This window comes from Hemitrygon akajei, chromosome 2 (assembly GCF_048418815.1).
Source record: "Hemitrygon akajei chromosome 2, sHemAka1.3, whole genome shotgun sequence".
Classification (NCBI taxonomy): Eukaryota; Metazoa; Chordata; class Chondrichthyes; order Myliobatiformes; family Dasyatidae; genus Hemitrygon; species Hemitrygon akajei.
In genome coordinates, this window is record NC_133125.1 from 71591163 (window position 1) to 71606903 (window position 15741).

Consider the following 15741-nt stretch of genomic DNA (forward strand, 5'->3'; position numbering starts at 1 on the left):
TTTCACTTAGACATGAATCTTTTGCTGTTGATCAGTGTCAAAAAAGCCAAATAAAATCGACTGTGATTCAATGCTGTAAAACAATGAAACATGAAAATTTCCAAGTGGGGGGAATCCTTTTTATAGGCTCTGTATATGAAGGTACCACAGACTGTTCATGGCTGATCTCTTCCCATTGCTATAAATGTGAACTGTCTAAAGAGCAATACATACAGGAGTTGTCTACTGGTATATTATTTGACCCATGTGTGGAGCAGCTACCTATCAACAGACTGAAGATCACAACAGATTCTGCAGATGTTGGAACTCTTGAGCAACATGTATTAAAAACTGGAGGAACTTAGCAAGTCAGGAAGCACTTTGGGCTGAGTTCATTTTCCTCCGCAGATGCTGCCTGACTTGCTGAGGTCCTCCAGCATTTTGTATGCATTGCTTGGTATGTGGAAAGCATCATGCAATGGAACATTAAACTTTTTTTGTGGTATATGCTAAGCACACAATCTACAGATTTGTTGAGCAGATGCCCAATAATACATAGAAAAGACATTCGTTATTATTCAGCACAATTCCCCATATACACACGGTGTGGGGGGGGGGGGGGGGTGATTCTTTTCAAAATTGCTTTCGTATTATCTTTTTTACCTTCAACCCTAATTCCTATTGTCCTGCTGCTGTGGTTCCTATCCCCTTCCGATTAGCACTAGCCAACCTCACAGGAAAAATCTCCAGTTCAGATTCCTATCCTGCTGTAGCCTTAGATGACCCCATCAACTTTTAAGGTGATAAGACTGTGAGACACAGGAACAGAATTAGGCCATTTGGCCCATTGAGTCTGCTCCACCATTCAATCATGGCTGATCCTTTTTTCCCTCTTCAGTACCACTCCCCAGCCTTCTCCCCATAACCTTTGATGCTGTGTTCAGTTAAGAATCTATCAATCTCTGCCTTAAATGCAGCCAACGACCTGGCCTCCACAGCTGTTTGTAGTAATAAATTCTACAAATTCACTACCCTCTAGCTAAAGAAATCTCTCTGTATTTCTGTTTTAAATGCGTGCCCTCTTATCCTGAGGCTGTGCCCTCTTGTCTTAGACTGCCCCCCAATCATGGGAAATATCCTTTCCACATCTACTCTGTCTAGACCTTTCAACATTTGAAAGATTTCAATGAGATCCCTCCTCATCCTTCTAACTTCCAGCGAGTACAGACCCAGAGCTATCAAACGTTCCTCGTATGATAACCCTTTCAATCCCGGAATCATCCTTGTGAACCTGCTCTGAACTCTCTCCAAAGCCAACACATCTTTTCTTCGATGAGGAGCCCAAAATTGTTTGCAATACTCAAAATGAGGCCTCACCACTGATCTATAAAGCCTCAGCATTACATTATGTGTTCTAGACCTCATGACGTGAATGCTAACATTGTATTTGCCTTCCTCACCACCAACTCTACCTGCAAGTTAACCTTTAGGGTGTTCTGCACAAGGACTCCCAAGTCCCTTTGCATCTCATATTTATGCTACCCACAGACTTACTAATCATACCTCCTCCAGTCTCATCCCTGCCATTAATATATATATCAAAACGACAAAGTTCTTAGCTCTGATACATCATTGATTACAAACCTTCAATCAGAAAAACAAACTTCCACCACTACATTTTGCCTCCTATCATCAAGCCAATTTTAGATCCAATTAGCCAGGTCACCTTGGATCTTGTGCCTTAACTTTTGGACCAGTCTCCTACACATGGAACCTTGTCAAATACCTTATGTAAGTTTATTTACACAATATTTACACACTGTCATCAAAAATCTCCCTAGTTACCTCCTCATACAAGCCAACAAGATGGAATTTCCCCTACACAAATCCACGTCTATTGCCTTTCTAAATATGCACAAGTACTGTTCCTTGGCATTTCTCCAACACTTTCACCGATCAACACACATAAAATGCTGAAGGAACTCAGCAGGTAAGAAGGGCAGAATTAAGCTTCTCCAGGGTAGGCACCCCGGCAGACTTCGCAATGTAGTAGTCGAATCACAAATAAGAGAAAATCTGCAGGTGCTGGAAATCCAAGCAACACACACAAAATGCAGGAGGAACTCAGCAGGTCAAATATTGATAGTATTATTGACTGTGTACATAAGTACAAAAATGGCATGTTGTTGCTGAATATAAAATTAAGATGGTGCTGACCTCCTGATTTGGTTGTGCTATTCCACAGACAGGCATTTTGGAAACTTTTCTGTAGTTTGCCACTTTCATTTGTCTTTGACTACTCATTTCGTCAACATCCAGGTAGTCATCAGCAAGCTGTGGGTTACAAAGAAAATATGAAGTTGCAGAGAGGTTAAATTTACATTGAATCTTCAATCAGCAGGGAAAATGTTCTTGAATATCACTACCCCACTCCCTGAGCTTTCCACTTAAAATGTCTCCACAGTAAATGATGATGAGAAATATTCTCTAATATCTATGAATTATTAGGCACGAGATTTGTAAACTCTACTGCACAGCTGAACACCTCACAACCGTACAACACAATCTGAATACAATGCCAGACAGCCACATCCCCTAACAGAAGTAATTCCCTGACAGGCTTCTGTTCTTCTTTCAGGTACATGACAGCAAGGATCACTTGCAAACTACAGTCCTTATGTCTGGAAGATGACACTGCATTGGGAAAAGTGGTGCTGTGGCCAAACCCAGGAACAGGATGACAAATAATGAAGCTGATATTCTAATATCTAAATCTCCTTCTCACATAGTACTTATCCTCATCACAAGTTCTCTTTTGCTTATAAGCTACTGATCATTTTGCATTTCAGATGAACAAGAACTACAGCTGGGCAAATGTTGCAGGGAAGTAAAATGTTGGATGAAAAGCTGTGCCTCTTGGTTATTGACTTTCTGACATCAGTTCAGATAGACTCATAAAATGCCCAAGTATGCAGCACACAAAAACAAGCCCTCCAGCACAACTCACCCATGCCAACCAAAATGCTCATCTAAATTAGTCTAATTTGCCTGCATGTGATCTGTACCCTTCTAAACCTCACCTGCCCGTGCACCTGTCCACTTGTTAATAAACTTGCCATAGTCCCTTCCTCTGGAAGCTCATTCAAATATGCACCACTGTTTACATGAAGTAGCCACCTCTCGGATTCCTTTTAAATATTTCTCCTCTCACCTTAAATCTATCTGCTGTAGCTTTTGATTCCCTTTCCATGGTTAGGTTCAGTAGACTGCTTTGTGACCGCCAACATCTTACATACCACTCAATGCCTGACATTAATGACTCTGAATTTAGTACTCTTAAAACAATGTAAATGGAAAGAGATTGACTTACCATAGCTTAGCATATTCATCCTCCATGCTAAAACCTCCCTCGTCAAAGTCTCAAGCACAACACTCTGACTGTGAAACAGCCCTTCTCTAAATGACCACTCCTACCAGCGCTTGTCTCCCTTCTGACCTCTATCTTGGTGCTAGTCCTATTGGTGAGAGGTTCTTCCTTGCTCTCTTACCTCTTCTCCAAGATCGCCCTGCTATTCCTACCACAATGTGAAGGAAAGCCCAATCAACACCCCCATCTGCTTTGTGCAATGCTATGAGTCTGGTAACAACTCTGAAACTTGGGACTGCCACGAGAAACCCCAAACAACTGGAGAAATATAGAGCAATGACAAGGTAATGATCCTTCCTTTTGCTTAGTGTATATTGGGCCACACAAGCAAAGCGGCTGTTTGGGCTGACTATATTTGATGCACAGTAAGACCATATACATCAGACCATAAGACTATATGATGCAGGAACTGAATTAAGTCATTTGGACCAATGAGTCTGCTCCACCATTTCATCATGGCTGATCTATTTCCCTTTCAACCCCATTCTCCTGCCTTCGCCCTGTAACCTTTCAGGATCTGACTTATCAAGGAACTATCAACTTCCACCTTAAATGTACTCAAAGACCTGGCCTCCACAGCCACCTGTGGCAACAAATTCCACAGATCACCTTATGGATAAAGAAATTCCTCATCTCCATTCTAAATGGACGTGCCCTCACTATAGAAAACATCTTCTCTATGTCCACTCTATCTAAGCTTCTCAATATACGATAATCCCCGTCATTCTTATAAATTCCAGTGAGTACAGGCAAACTCTCCTCATACAATAAGCTTTTCATTCCCAAATTAATTTTCATGAACCTCCTTTGAACCCTCTCCAATGTCAATGTTCTTAGAAAAGTACTCACAGTACTCCAAATGAAGCATGTCTAGTACCTTATAAAGCCTCAGCATTACATCCCTGTTTTTATATTCTAGTCCTCTCAAAATGAATGATAACATTGCATTTGCCTTCATCATCACAAACTCAACCCGTAAGTTAACTTCTAGGGACCCAGCATGAGGACTCCCAAGTCTCTTTGCACTTATAATTTTTTTTTGTACCTCTCTCCTATCTTTGTATTGTCTGAGAACTTGGCCACAAAGTCATCAATTTTGTTGTCCAAATCATTGACATACAACATAAAAAGAAGTGGTCCTAACATTGACCCCTGTAAAACACTAGCAACCAATCAGAAAAGGTTTACTTTATTCCCACACTTTGCTTCCTGCCAATCGGCTTCTGCTCTTCCATGCTAGTATTTTCCCATGACTCTCATCTTGTTTAGCAGCCTCCTGTGGACCACCTTGTCAAAGGCCTTCTGTACATCCAAATACACAACATCCACTAATACTCCCTTGTCTATTCTGTTTGTTACTTCCTCAAATAATTTTAACAGGTTTGTTAGGCAACATTTTCTCTTAAAGAAACCAAGTACCTAAAACCTCATCCTTAACAGTCAACTCCAACTCGTTGCATCCACTGAGATAATTTTAACTGGCCTATAACTTCCTTTTTTTTGGCCTCCTTCCTTTCTTGAAGAGCGGACCGTTAGCTGGAATTTTATAAGTCCTCCAGAACCATCCCAGAATCTAGGGAAGTCAAAGCCAACATAAAAGCCGAAGAGAGGGCAAATAATAGAGCAAAAGTTAGTGTGAAGTTAAGAGGATTGGGAAGCTTATAAAAAACAACAGAAGGCAACTAAGAAGTCATTAAGCAAGTAAAGATGGTATATGAAAGTAAGCTAGTGATTAATATCAAAGGGGATACCAGAAGTTTCTTCAGATACATAACATGTGAAAGAGAGGCAAGAGTGGATATCAGATCTCTGGAAAATGATGCTGGAGAGATACTAGTGGGCACAAGGAAGTAGGGGAAGAACTGAAAAAGTATTTTGCATCTGTCTTCACTGTGGAAGACACCAGCAGTATGGTGGAAGTTCCAGGTGTCAATGGTCATTAAGTGTGTGAAATTACCATTCCTAGAGAGTTGGCTTGTGGGAAACTGAAAGGTCTGAAGGTAAATGATTTACCTGGTCTAGATGGTGTACATCTCAGGGTTCTGAAAGAGGTGACTGAAGAGAATGTGGAATGTGGATGCATTAGTAATGATCTTTCAAGAGTCACTAGATTCTGGAATGGTCCCGGAAGAATAGAAAATTGCAAATGTCACTCATTCTTCAAGAAGGGAGAGAGGCAGAAGAAAGGAAACATTGCCTAGTTAGTCCGACCTCAGTGGTTGGGAAGATTCTGGCGTCAATTGTAAAGGATGTGGTTTCAGGGTGCTTGGAGGCAGATGATAAAATAGGCCGTAGTCAGCATGGTTTCCCCAAGGGAAAATCCTGTCTGACAAATCTATTGGAACTCTTTGAAGAAATAACCAGCAGGATAGAGAATCAGTTGATATTGTATTTGGATTTTCAGAAGGCCTTTGACAGGGTGCCACACGAGACTACTTGGAAAAATTCCAGAATGAATAAAACAGCGGCTGATTGTCAGGAGGCCAAAAGTGGGAATGAAGGGAGCCTTTCCTGGTTGGTGTCGGTGACTAGTGGTTTTCCATAGGGTTCTGTGTTGGGACTGATTATTTTACATTATATGACAATGATTTGGATGATGAAATTGATGGCTTTGTTGCAAAGTTTGCAGATGATACAAAAACAGGTGGAGGGGCAGGTAGATTTGAGGAGATAGAGGTGGTCCAGAAAGACTTAGAAAGATTAGGAGAATGGGAAAAGAAGTGGTAGATGGAATGCAGTGTCTAGAAGTGTATGGTCATGCAATTTGGAAGAAGGAACAAAAGGGTAAACTATTTTCTAAATAGAGAGAAAATACAATAATCTGAGGCATATAGGGACTTGGGAGTCCTTCTGTAAGGTTCCCTAAATGTTAACTTGCAGGTTGAGTCTCTGGTGAGCAAGGCAAATGCAATGTTAGCATTCATTTCCAGAGGACTAGAATATAAAAGCAAGGATGTAATGTTGAGACTTCATAAAGGACTGGTGAGGCCTTACTTGGAGTATTAGGAGCAGTTTTGGGCCCCTTGTTATTAGAAAGGATGTGCAGAAACTGGAGAAGGTCCAAAGGATGTTCATGAAAATGATTCCATGATTGTATGGCTTGACATATGAAAAGTGTTTGATGGCTCTGGGCCTGTATTCACTAGAATTCAGAAGGATAAGAGTGATCTCATTAAAACCTGTTGAATAGTGACACGGCTTGATAAAGTGGATGTGGAGAGGATATTTCCTATGATGGGAGAGTCTAAGACCAGAGGACACAGCTGCAGAAAAGAGGGAAGTCCTTTTAGAATGGACATGAGGAGAAATTTCTTTAGCCGGCGAGTGGTGAATCTGTGGAAGTCTTTGCCATAAGCAGCTGTGGAGGCCAAGTCTTTATGTATATTTAAGGCAGAGGTTGATAGATTCTTGATTAGACAGGGCATGAAGAGATAAGACAGGAGATTGGGGCTGAGAGGAAAAGTGGGTCAGCCATGTTGAAATGGCACAGTGGACTCAATGGGCCAAATGACCTAATTCTGCTCCTATATCTTATGGTCTTATTTAGATTTTTCTTGAACAATCACTACTAATGCCTCCACAAAATCTTTAATGACTTCTTTCAGAACCTTGGAGTGTGGACCGTCTGGTCCAGATAATTTATCTACCTCCAGAACTTTCAGCTTCCCAAGCACCTTCTCCCTTCTAATAGCAACTGCACTCATTTCTGCTCCCAACACTCTCAAACTTGCAGCATACTGCTAGTGTCTTATGCAGTGAAGACTGATACAAAATACTTATTCAGTTCATTTGCCTTACTGTTACCTCTTCAGCATCGTTTTCCATGATGGTTTAGGGTGATTAGTGCAACTCATACCATGTTATCCCATATATAATTGTGATACTCAAATACTTGACAGATAGACCTCAGTATGTGCGGTTGGGAGACTGTAGGTCTGACACGGTGGTCAACAGCACAGGGGCGCCGCAGGGAACCGTACTCTCTCCGGTCCTGTTCACCCTGTACACATCAGACTTCCAATATAACTCGGAGTCCTGCCATGTGCAGAAGTTCACTGATGACACGGCCATAGTGGGGTGTGTCAGGAATGGACAGGAGGAGGAGTATAGGAAACTGATACAGGACTTTGTGATATGGTGCAACTCAAACTACCTGCGTCTCAATATCACCAAGACCAAGGAGATGGTGGTGGACTTTAGGAGATCTAGGCCTCCTATGGAGCCAGTGATCATTAATGGAGAATGTGTGGAGCAGGTTAAGACCTACAAGTATCTGGGAGTACAGTTAGACGAGAAGCTAGACTGGACTGCCAACACAGATGCCTTGTGCAGGAAGGCACAGAGTCGACTGTACTTCCTAAGAAGGTTGGCGTCATTCAATGTCTGTAGTGAGATGCTGAAGATGTTCTATAGGTCAGTTGTGGAGAGCGCCCTCTTCTTTGTGGTGGCGTGTTGGGGAGGAAGCATTAAGAAGAGGGACGCCTCACGTCTTAATAAGCTGGTAAGGAAGGCGGGCTCTGTCGTGGGCAAAGTACTGGAGAGTTTAACATCGGTAGCTGAGCGAAGGGCGCTGAGTAGGCTACGGTCAATTATGGATAACTCTGAACATCCTCTACATAGCACCATCCAGAGACAGAGAAGCAGTTTCAGCGACAGGTTACTATCGATGCAATGCTCCTCAGACAGGATGAAGAGGTCAATACTCCCCAATGCCATTAGGCTTTACAATTCTACCGCCAGGACTTAAGAACTTTTTAAAAGCTATTATTAATGCTTTTTGAGATAGTGATTTAGATGCATATCATATTTTTTACTGAGTTAAGTATTGTATGTAATTAGTTTTGCTACAACAAGTGTATGGGACATTGGAAAAAAGTTGAATTTCCCCATGGGGATTAATAAAGTATCTATCTATCTATCTATCTATCTATCTATCTATCTATCTATCTATCTATCTAAACCAAAGTTTTCAAACTATTGCTGATAAAATCAACTTGTATTGAATATGTGAATACACAATTTATAAAAGCATACTGTACATATACTGAGGACAAATATGATGCTCAAAATCAGCACTAATAAACTTGATAAGATTGTGTTCTGCAATATCTTCATATCTCATTCACACTCAAGTTGCCTCTTAAAGAAAAATTAAGTTGTTATCGATTTTGATGAACTTACTAGAACACAAAGGCGCTTAGTGAGGAGATTATCAGGAGTCTTCATCTCGAGTCTGAACATAGCACTCAGCAGCCTATAGAAGAAGGGTTTCCTTCGCATCCAAGTACTAAACATGACTGAGAAAGCCAATGGGTACTGGAAATTGATAAAAACAACTTATAGACAAGATTACAAGAAGACCTTTTAAACCAAAAATAACATTGTTTTGGTGATGGCAGATTAAAATAAGAGATTAAAATGACTGTGGGGGAGGGAATTGATGATTACAGGATGAACTACTCTTCCCCATTCTGACTGTTTCCATGGTTAGGCAAAGCAGCATGAAAGCATACCCTCTGACCCACTCAGTACATGGACCACCAAGCACACACTTGCAATAATCCTGCTTTAATCCTATATTTTATTCACCCCATATTCTCATAGTGGTTCAGGAAAAGAACTGATGCTTTATTTTCTCAATAAAATAGCAAGGAATATAAGAGTAATGGACAGCCAATGACATTTCTATATGCAAAATAGTGGTCGGAAACATCTTGAAATTCTTAATTAAATTGCATTACCAGAGCATCTAGAAATAGAGGCATTGACACCTCAATGAATAATTCATGATCTTATTGGATGTCAGGGCAGGCTTGAAATTCAAGGGGGCCTACTCAGCTCTTACTTTATTGTGTTCTTAAAAAGTCATCTGTAAAAGAGAAGGCCATGAAATTCCACCCAAGGTCAGGCAAGGTTATGGAAGTAAAAACCTGCTATGACTTTTAGCTTGTGGATTAATTGGGATTTTCAGTTTTGTTTAAATGATTTAATTCATCATAAACTGCACATTGATAATAAAGTTTCCAACCTGTTCATGAAGATAGCTGTTGAAAGCAATGAAGTAAAAGTATCTCTGAAGATAGAGAAAGACTTTGCTGATTGATGCTTCTCTTGAATCCTTTGTCTGAGCAGCACAAAGCAATTAAAAACAAATATTAATAATATCACTACTTTCGCTTTTCATCATTAAAGTACCTTTCTGTTATGAAAACAAATTTCCTTAATTAGTGCTTCCCATCCAACAGTGCCAGTGCACACAGTACAATGCATGTTATATATCCCAGCATGACTGTATAAAAATAACTGTACACGCCTGATACTCGGATGATCATACATGATCTTATTGGTGTCGAACTCTGGGAAGATTTGCTCAGATTCTTCACTAACTTTGGAGGATCTCATTAATGGTCAATAACTACAATGCTGGAAAATACAAAAAACTGGGATTGATGGAAGAAAAGATAATTAGCAAAATAGCCTCAGCCTATATCTACTGCAGAAGACATTGGGCAATTCCAAGTTTTCCACTTTAACTTTTAAAAGGGGAGTCTAGATTTTTGATTTAGAGATCATCAGGAGCACAGCAACAGCTCTTAACCAGCACAGATTCATTACTAACCATCATGGACTGCTCTATCCTTAAGTTGCTAAACTGCAATTAAATCCTGATGCTTTCTGATTCCACAGTGAAAGAGCAATGAGTGAGGCAAGGCTGACACCTTGTGACAACTTACAGCACGAGGGGTAAAACTTGTCACAGAAAGGAGGAGATGAGCCTATGGTCTTTAATATTCAATATAATACAATTAATTCAGTGTTCAGATTTTTAAGGGAAAGGAAGCAATGATTATAAAATATGTTGAAGATTGTAAGAAACTGGAGTCAGGAAACAAAGTCAAGGGGCAGAATGCACATAAACAGCTTGCAACTGTGAGTAGAAGATGCCAGAATGGAGTGGCAGGAAGGCAGACAGTGCAGAAACAATTGGAGGAGAATTGAACGACATTGGAGCAAATGAATGACTGAGATGGATTAGTTCCGGTTTTATTTATTTATTTATTTATTTTACTTACTTAGAGAAATAGTGCAGAACAGGCCATTCCGGCAAACTTGAGATGCACTGCCCCCAATTTAAATCCAGCCCAATCACAGGACAATTTACAATTTACCTATTAAACGGTACATCTTTGAACAGTGGGAGGAAACTGGTGCATCCTAATAAAAGCAGTTCCTCCTTATTTACTCGCCCTACTCCCTCAATCTTGAGGCTATGTCCCTAGTTCTAGTCTCACCTGCCAGTGGAAACAAATTTCCTGCCTCTATCTTATCTAGCCCTTTCATAATTTTATATGTTTCTGTAAGATCTCCTCTCATCCTCTGAATTCCAGTAAGTACAGTCCCAGGCAACTCTATCTCTGCTTATAGTCTAAACCCCTCAGCTCTGGAATCAACCTAGTATCTCCTTCCCCAAGTAAGGAGACCAGAACTGCAAGCAGTACTCCAGGTGCACCTTCAGCAGTACCGTATACAGTTGCAGCATAACCTCCCAGCTCTTAAATTCAATCAATCTAGCAATGAAGGCAAACATTCCATTTGCCTTCTTGATAGCCTGCTTGATGCACCATCAATAACTCTCTGAGACGTGAGGCAAGATATCGGCTTTTATTGACTGGAAGAAAGAACAAGCAGCAATTGACCACCATGCTACATCCTGGAGACTGAGGGCAGGGCTCAGGCCTCAATCGCCTTTATACCGGGGTCAGTGGGAGGAGCCAGCAGGGGGACATGTCCAGACAGGTATATGTAGTTCACCACACTGCTGCACCTGCAAACCAGCATTTTGTGATTCATGCGCAAGAGCTCTCAAGTCCTTCTGGACATGTGAGTACCAAGACTGTTCAGTATTCCTGGGTTCAATTGTTTAAAATGTGATAGAAAGGAGATGGTAAAAGAGATGGAGAGTTTCACTATTGATAAAGGAAAATCTCACAGCAGTAAACTGAGACGACACACTGGAGGGCTCATCACAGAATCAATTTGAGTAGAGCTCAAACATCGGACAGGTGCAATTACACTGATGGGATTAAACTACAGGCCCCTATAATAGCCACCTCGAGGTGGAGGTACAGCTTGGTAGACAGATTATTGAGAGATACAGAAACCGTAGGGTTGTCATAGTGGGGGACTTTAATTTTCCCAGTAGTGAATGGAACTTTGTTAGTACAAGAAGCAGGATGGGCGGAATTTATTCAATGAATCCAAGAGATGTTCTTTAGATGGTCTATGGAGAGTCCAGCTGGAGGAAACAACACTCGGGACAGTGTTGGAAATGAGCCAGGCCACTTTACAGACCTGATAGTAGGTGAACATTTTTGGAATAGAGACCACAGTTCATTAGGTTAGGAGTAAGGATAAAATTAGAGCTTGCAAGAAGTTTCGAAATTGGGCTGGGCAAATTGCGATAGGATAAAACAGGAGCTAAAAAAGTTCATCATAAACACAAGAGATTCTGTAGATGCTGGAAATCTCCAGCAACACATGCAAAATGCTGGAGGAGCTCAGAAGGTCTGCAACATCTACGGAGGGACTTACGGTCAATTTCAGGCTGGAAAAGAAGGAGTCAGAATCCAGAGTAAGAAGGTGGGGGAGGGGAAGAAGTACACATTGGCAGGTGATAGCAGAGATGAGGTTAGGGTGGGGAGACAAGTGGGTGTAGGGGTGGAATAGTGGGGACACTAAACCTAGTTTTATTGATTTCAGTTTCATGCGTCTATACCCACTCATAATTTTGTATACTTCAATCATTTCTCCTCCATTCTCTGCTCCTGGGAAGAGAGAACAATGTCTACTCACAATCAAAATGTTCCATATAAAACTCTGGTTAGGCCACACTTGGAGTACTGTGTCCAGTTCTGGTCGCCTCACTATAGGAAGGATGTGGAAGCATTGGAAAGGGTAAAGAGACGGTTTACCAGGATGCTGCCTGGTTTAGAGAGTATGGATTATGATCAGAGATTAAGGGAGCTAGGGCTTTACTCTTTGGAGAGAAGGAGGATAAGAGGAGACATGATAGAGGTATGCAAGATATTAAGAGGAATAGATAGAGTGGACAGCCTGCGCCTCTTCCCCAGGGCACCACTGCTCAATACAAGAGGTCATGGCTTTAAGGTAAGGGGTGGGAAGTTTAAGGGGGATATTAGGGGATGGTTTTTTACTCAGAGAGTGGTTGGTGCATGGAATGCACTGCCTGAGTCAGTGGTGGAGGCAGATACACTAGTGAAGTTTAAGAGACTACAAGACAGGTATACGGAGGAATTTAAGGTTGGGGGTTATATGGGAGGCAGGGTTTAAGGGTCGGCACAACATTGTGGGCCGAAGGGTCTGTACTGTGCTGTTCTATTCACCTCTTTCCTATAGTTTGGTGAATCTGAGCAATATTACCTCTTTCTTATAGCTTGGTACTCAGAACTACATACACTGCTCCAACTGGTGTTTAGAGATCTAACAAAAACAATTTGGTGAAAGAGGTATAAGCACAAAATTTTTAACAAAAGATAACAAATACTAAAAATAACAGTTACATCTGCAGAGAAAGTAGATTGTAAATTATGACTCATGTGCTAAAGACTTGAGGAAAACTAGTGGCTGATAATATTCCACTGGACACTCGCATCATATGAGTGCCACCTGTAAATGTGGTTCAATCATTCAAGCACAAGCAACCTCCTGCACATATAAAATCACATCTTTCATCTTTCAGCAATTCTGCAGTGCATGTTGTCTTTGTTTTTTTTTGTGAACACAAACTTAAAACATAGCAGCTCATCAAGAAATGGTTTCCAGTCTCATTGATAAAAGAGATGTTGAGTTTGTTTGAAATGCAGGGACATTTTGTTAGCTCTACCTGTCTCTGATGCTCTTCTGCAGGCTTTAGGACATCCTTTTTGTGAAGAAAAATGATTTCCTTCAGATCATGCATTTCTGAACAAATTTTCACGATGGTATCCACCTGCAAATTTCAATCAGATATTCTTGGTGAATCTGCACTATCTACAGATTGTCTGTAATACTGGAGGAACAGTCTTCCACTCTCTCCTTTTGTTTCAACCCAGCATGTTACCTTCATGTTACCAGCATGTGGCCTGGATTGGGGAGCATGCCTTATGAAAACAGGTTGAATGAACTCGGCATTTTCTCTTTGGAGCAATGGAAGATGAGAGGTGACCTGATAGAGGTGTATAAGATGATTAGAGGCATTGATCATGTGGATAGTCAGAGGCTTTTTCCCAGGGCTGAAATAGCTGGCACAAGAGGACACAAGTTTAAGGTGCTGGGGAGTAGGTACAGAGGAGATGTCAGGGGTAAGTTTTTTAACGCAGAGAGTGCTGAGTGCATTGAATGGGCTGCCGGCTACAGTGGTGGAGGCAGATACGATAGGGTCTTTTAAGAAACTTTTGGATAGGTACATGGAGCTTAAAAAAATAGAGGGCTATGAGTAACCCTAGTAATTTCTAAGGTAGGGACATGTTCGGTACAACTTTGTTGTCCGAAGGGCCTGTATTGTGCTGTAGGTTTTCTATGTTTTTATGCTTCATAAGTTATTGTGTGTTATGTGTAATACTGTGCTAACACCTCATTTCTATATACATTATATGGTTATATATTTTATATACAAGTATGTAGTTCAATGATAATAAACTTGACTTGACTTTATCTTAACTGGTGTCCCAAATCAGGAAGTGGTGTCCCAAAAGCTGTGCAATGCTTGACAGGATAAGTTCAGCTCACAGAAATAACAATGCCCTTGTCACATCTCTTGTCATTTCCACCACTCACCTTAGCTTACGAGGCAGAAGACAAGATGCATTGTTTAACTGCAGACTGCTGCAACATTCATGGACTCAGGGACTTGGACAATATGTTTTGGTGTGACTGTATTTTACTGCTGTCTTATGTGTGCCTTGTGCTGCATGTGACTGTTAGTACTGTGCACACTGGCTCCAGTGTAACACTGTCTTATTTGCCTGTATTCATGTATGGTTGAATGACATTTAAAATTGTGTGTGTGTGAAAGGGAGAGGGAGATAACAGGTGTGTGCACATGTGTGTACAGGTGCATGTGAGTGTGTGCGTGATTTAGCCTCACTCTTTCTAGGCAGTGAACTTGATTTCTCTCTTCCATTAACCTCCCAGGGCAACACAACATCAACATGATCTCACATGCCTTTCCCCTTTGTGTGACCCTGGATAGCAATATTAGATACTTCTGACCTTGGTATTAAATGTAAAATACTTTAATACACTGAGTAAAGTATTAACAAAAGAAGGAAATTTTAGCAGGAGTTCATATTCAACTCAACACTTTGTAAACTGATTTGTATCAAATATCCTTTTAACTCATTTTAAATTAGTTTAATTTTTATATATTTTGTTTTGGAGTTTCAATTTGTGGCATGCTTTTATCTCTTCAGGTACTTAAGTAACTTAAAACCCAATGAAGTTCAAAGCCATGCATCACATTTATTTTTAAAATTTTGATTACTTTTCACCTACTGTAAGATAGATGAAGGAAATACAATGAACAATTTGCTTCAATGTTAACATTCTTTGAAGCAATTAAAGACTGGTTTTGTCACACATACATTTAAACATCGAAAGATCCGTTTCAATGGGTTGTTTGCATCAAATCAAATCAGTGAGGATTGTGTGGCAGCCTGCAAGTGTTGCCACACTTCCAGCGTCAACATAGCATGCCCACAACTTATCAACCCTAACTGTATGCCTTTGGAATGTGGGAGGACACTGGAGCATCCGGAGGAAACCCATGCAGTAACTGGAACAATGTTCAGACACCTCACAGAGAGCGGCAGAAAATTAAATCTTTATCTTACACCTGGCATTGGAAAGCAATGGATAACAGTGCCATCCTGATTTTTGCTACTGGGTTGAAGACACACAACAGTAAACAGTACAATTTTTAGTGAATTTTAGCTTTGCACTGCACGAAACATGTTTGTTGGGGTTAAGTCGGTTGCTGAGATTTGGGAAAACTCAAAAACACAACTCTAACCCTAACTCAGTCACCAGGGTTTAAGTGAGACTCATTGGCCAAGGGAAAGGGTTGCTAATTAACAGAGCAAGTATGTTTTCATTCGCCGAGGCGCACACAGACCAGCCCTGCAGCGACCATACGAAGAACCTTACAAGGTGTGGCGCCTTAATGGGATGATCTGCGTTCTTGACATCGGCAGTCGTGAAGAGAATTTTACCATTGACCGTCTCAAACCGGCGCATCTAGACCTTGAGCGCCCGGGTGGCAGACCACGAGGCCTGCC

General features: G+C 41.0%; 1 protein-coding gene across 2 annotated transcripts in view; it reads right to left on the reverse strand.

Annotated features, from left to right (window-relative positions):
• LOC140737588 (paladin-like) overlaps positions 1-15741 on the reverse strand; it is a 357859-nt gene that overhangs the window by 86091 nt on the left and 256027 nt on the right. For both annotated transcript variants that reach the window (XM_073064040.1, XM_073064030.1), the window contains exons 10-13: positions 13311-13415; positions 9435-9530; positions 8588-8722; positions 2197-2313 (exon numbers count right to left, since the gene is read on the reverse strand). In XM_073064040.1, coding sequence (XP_072920141.1) covers positions 2197-2313; positions 8588-8722; positions 9435-9530; positions 13311-13415 — 453 coding nt within the window. The remainder of the gene's footprint in view (positions 1-2196; positions 2314-8587; positions 8723-9434; positions 9531-13310; positions 13416-15741) is intronic.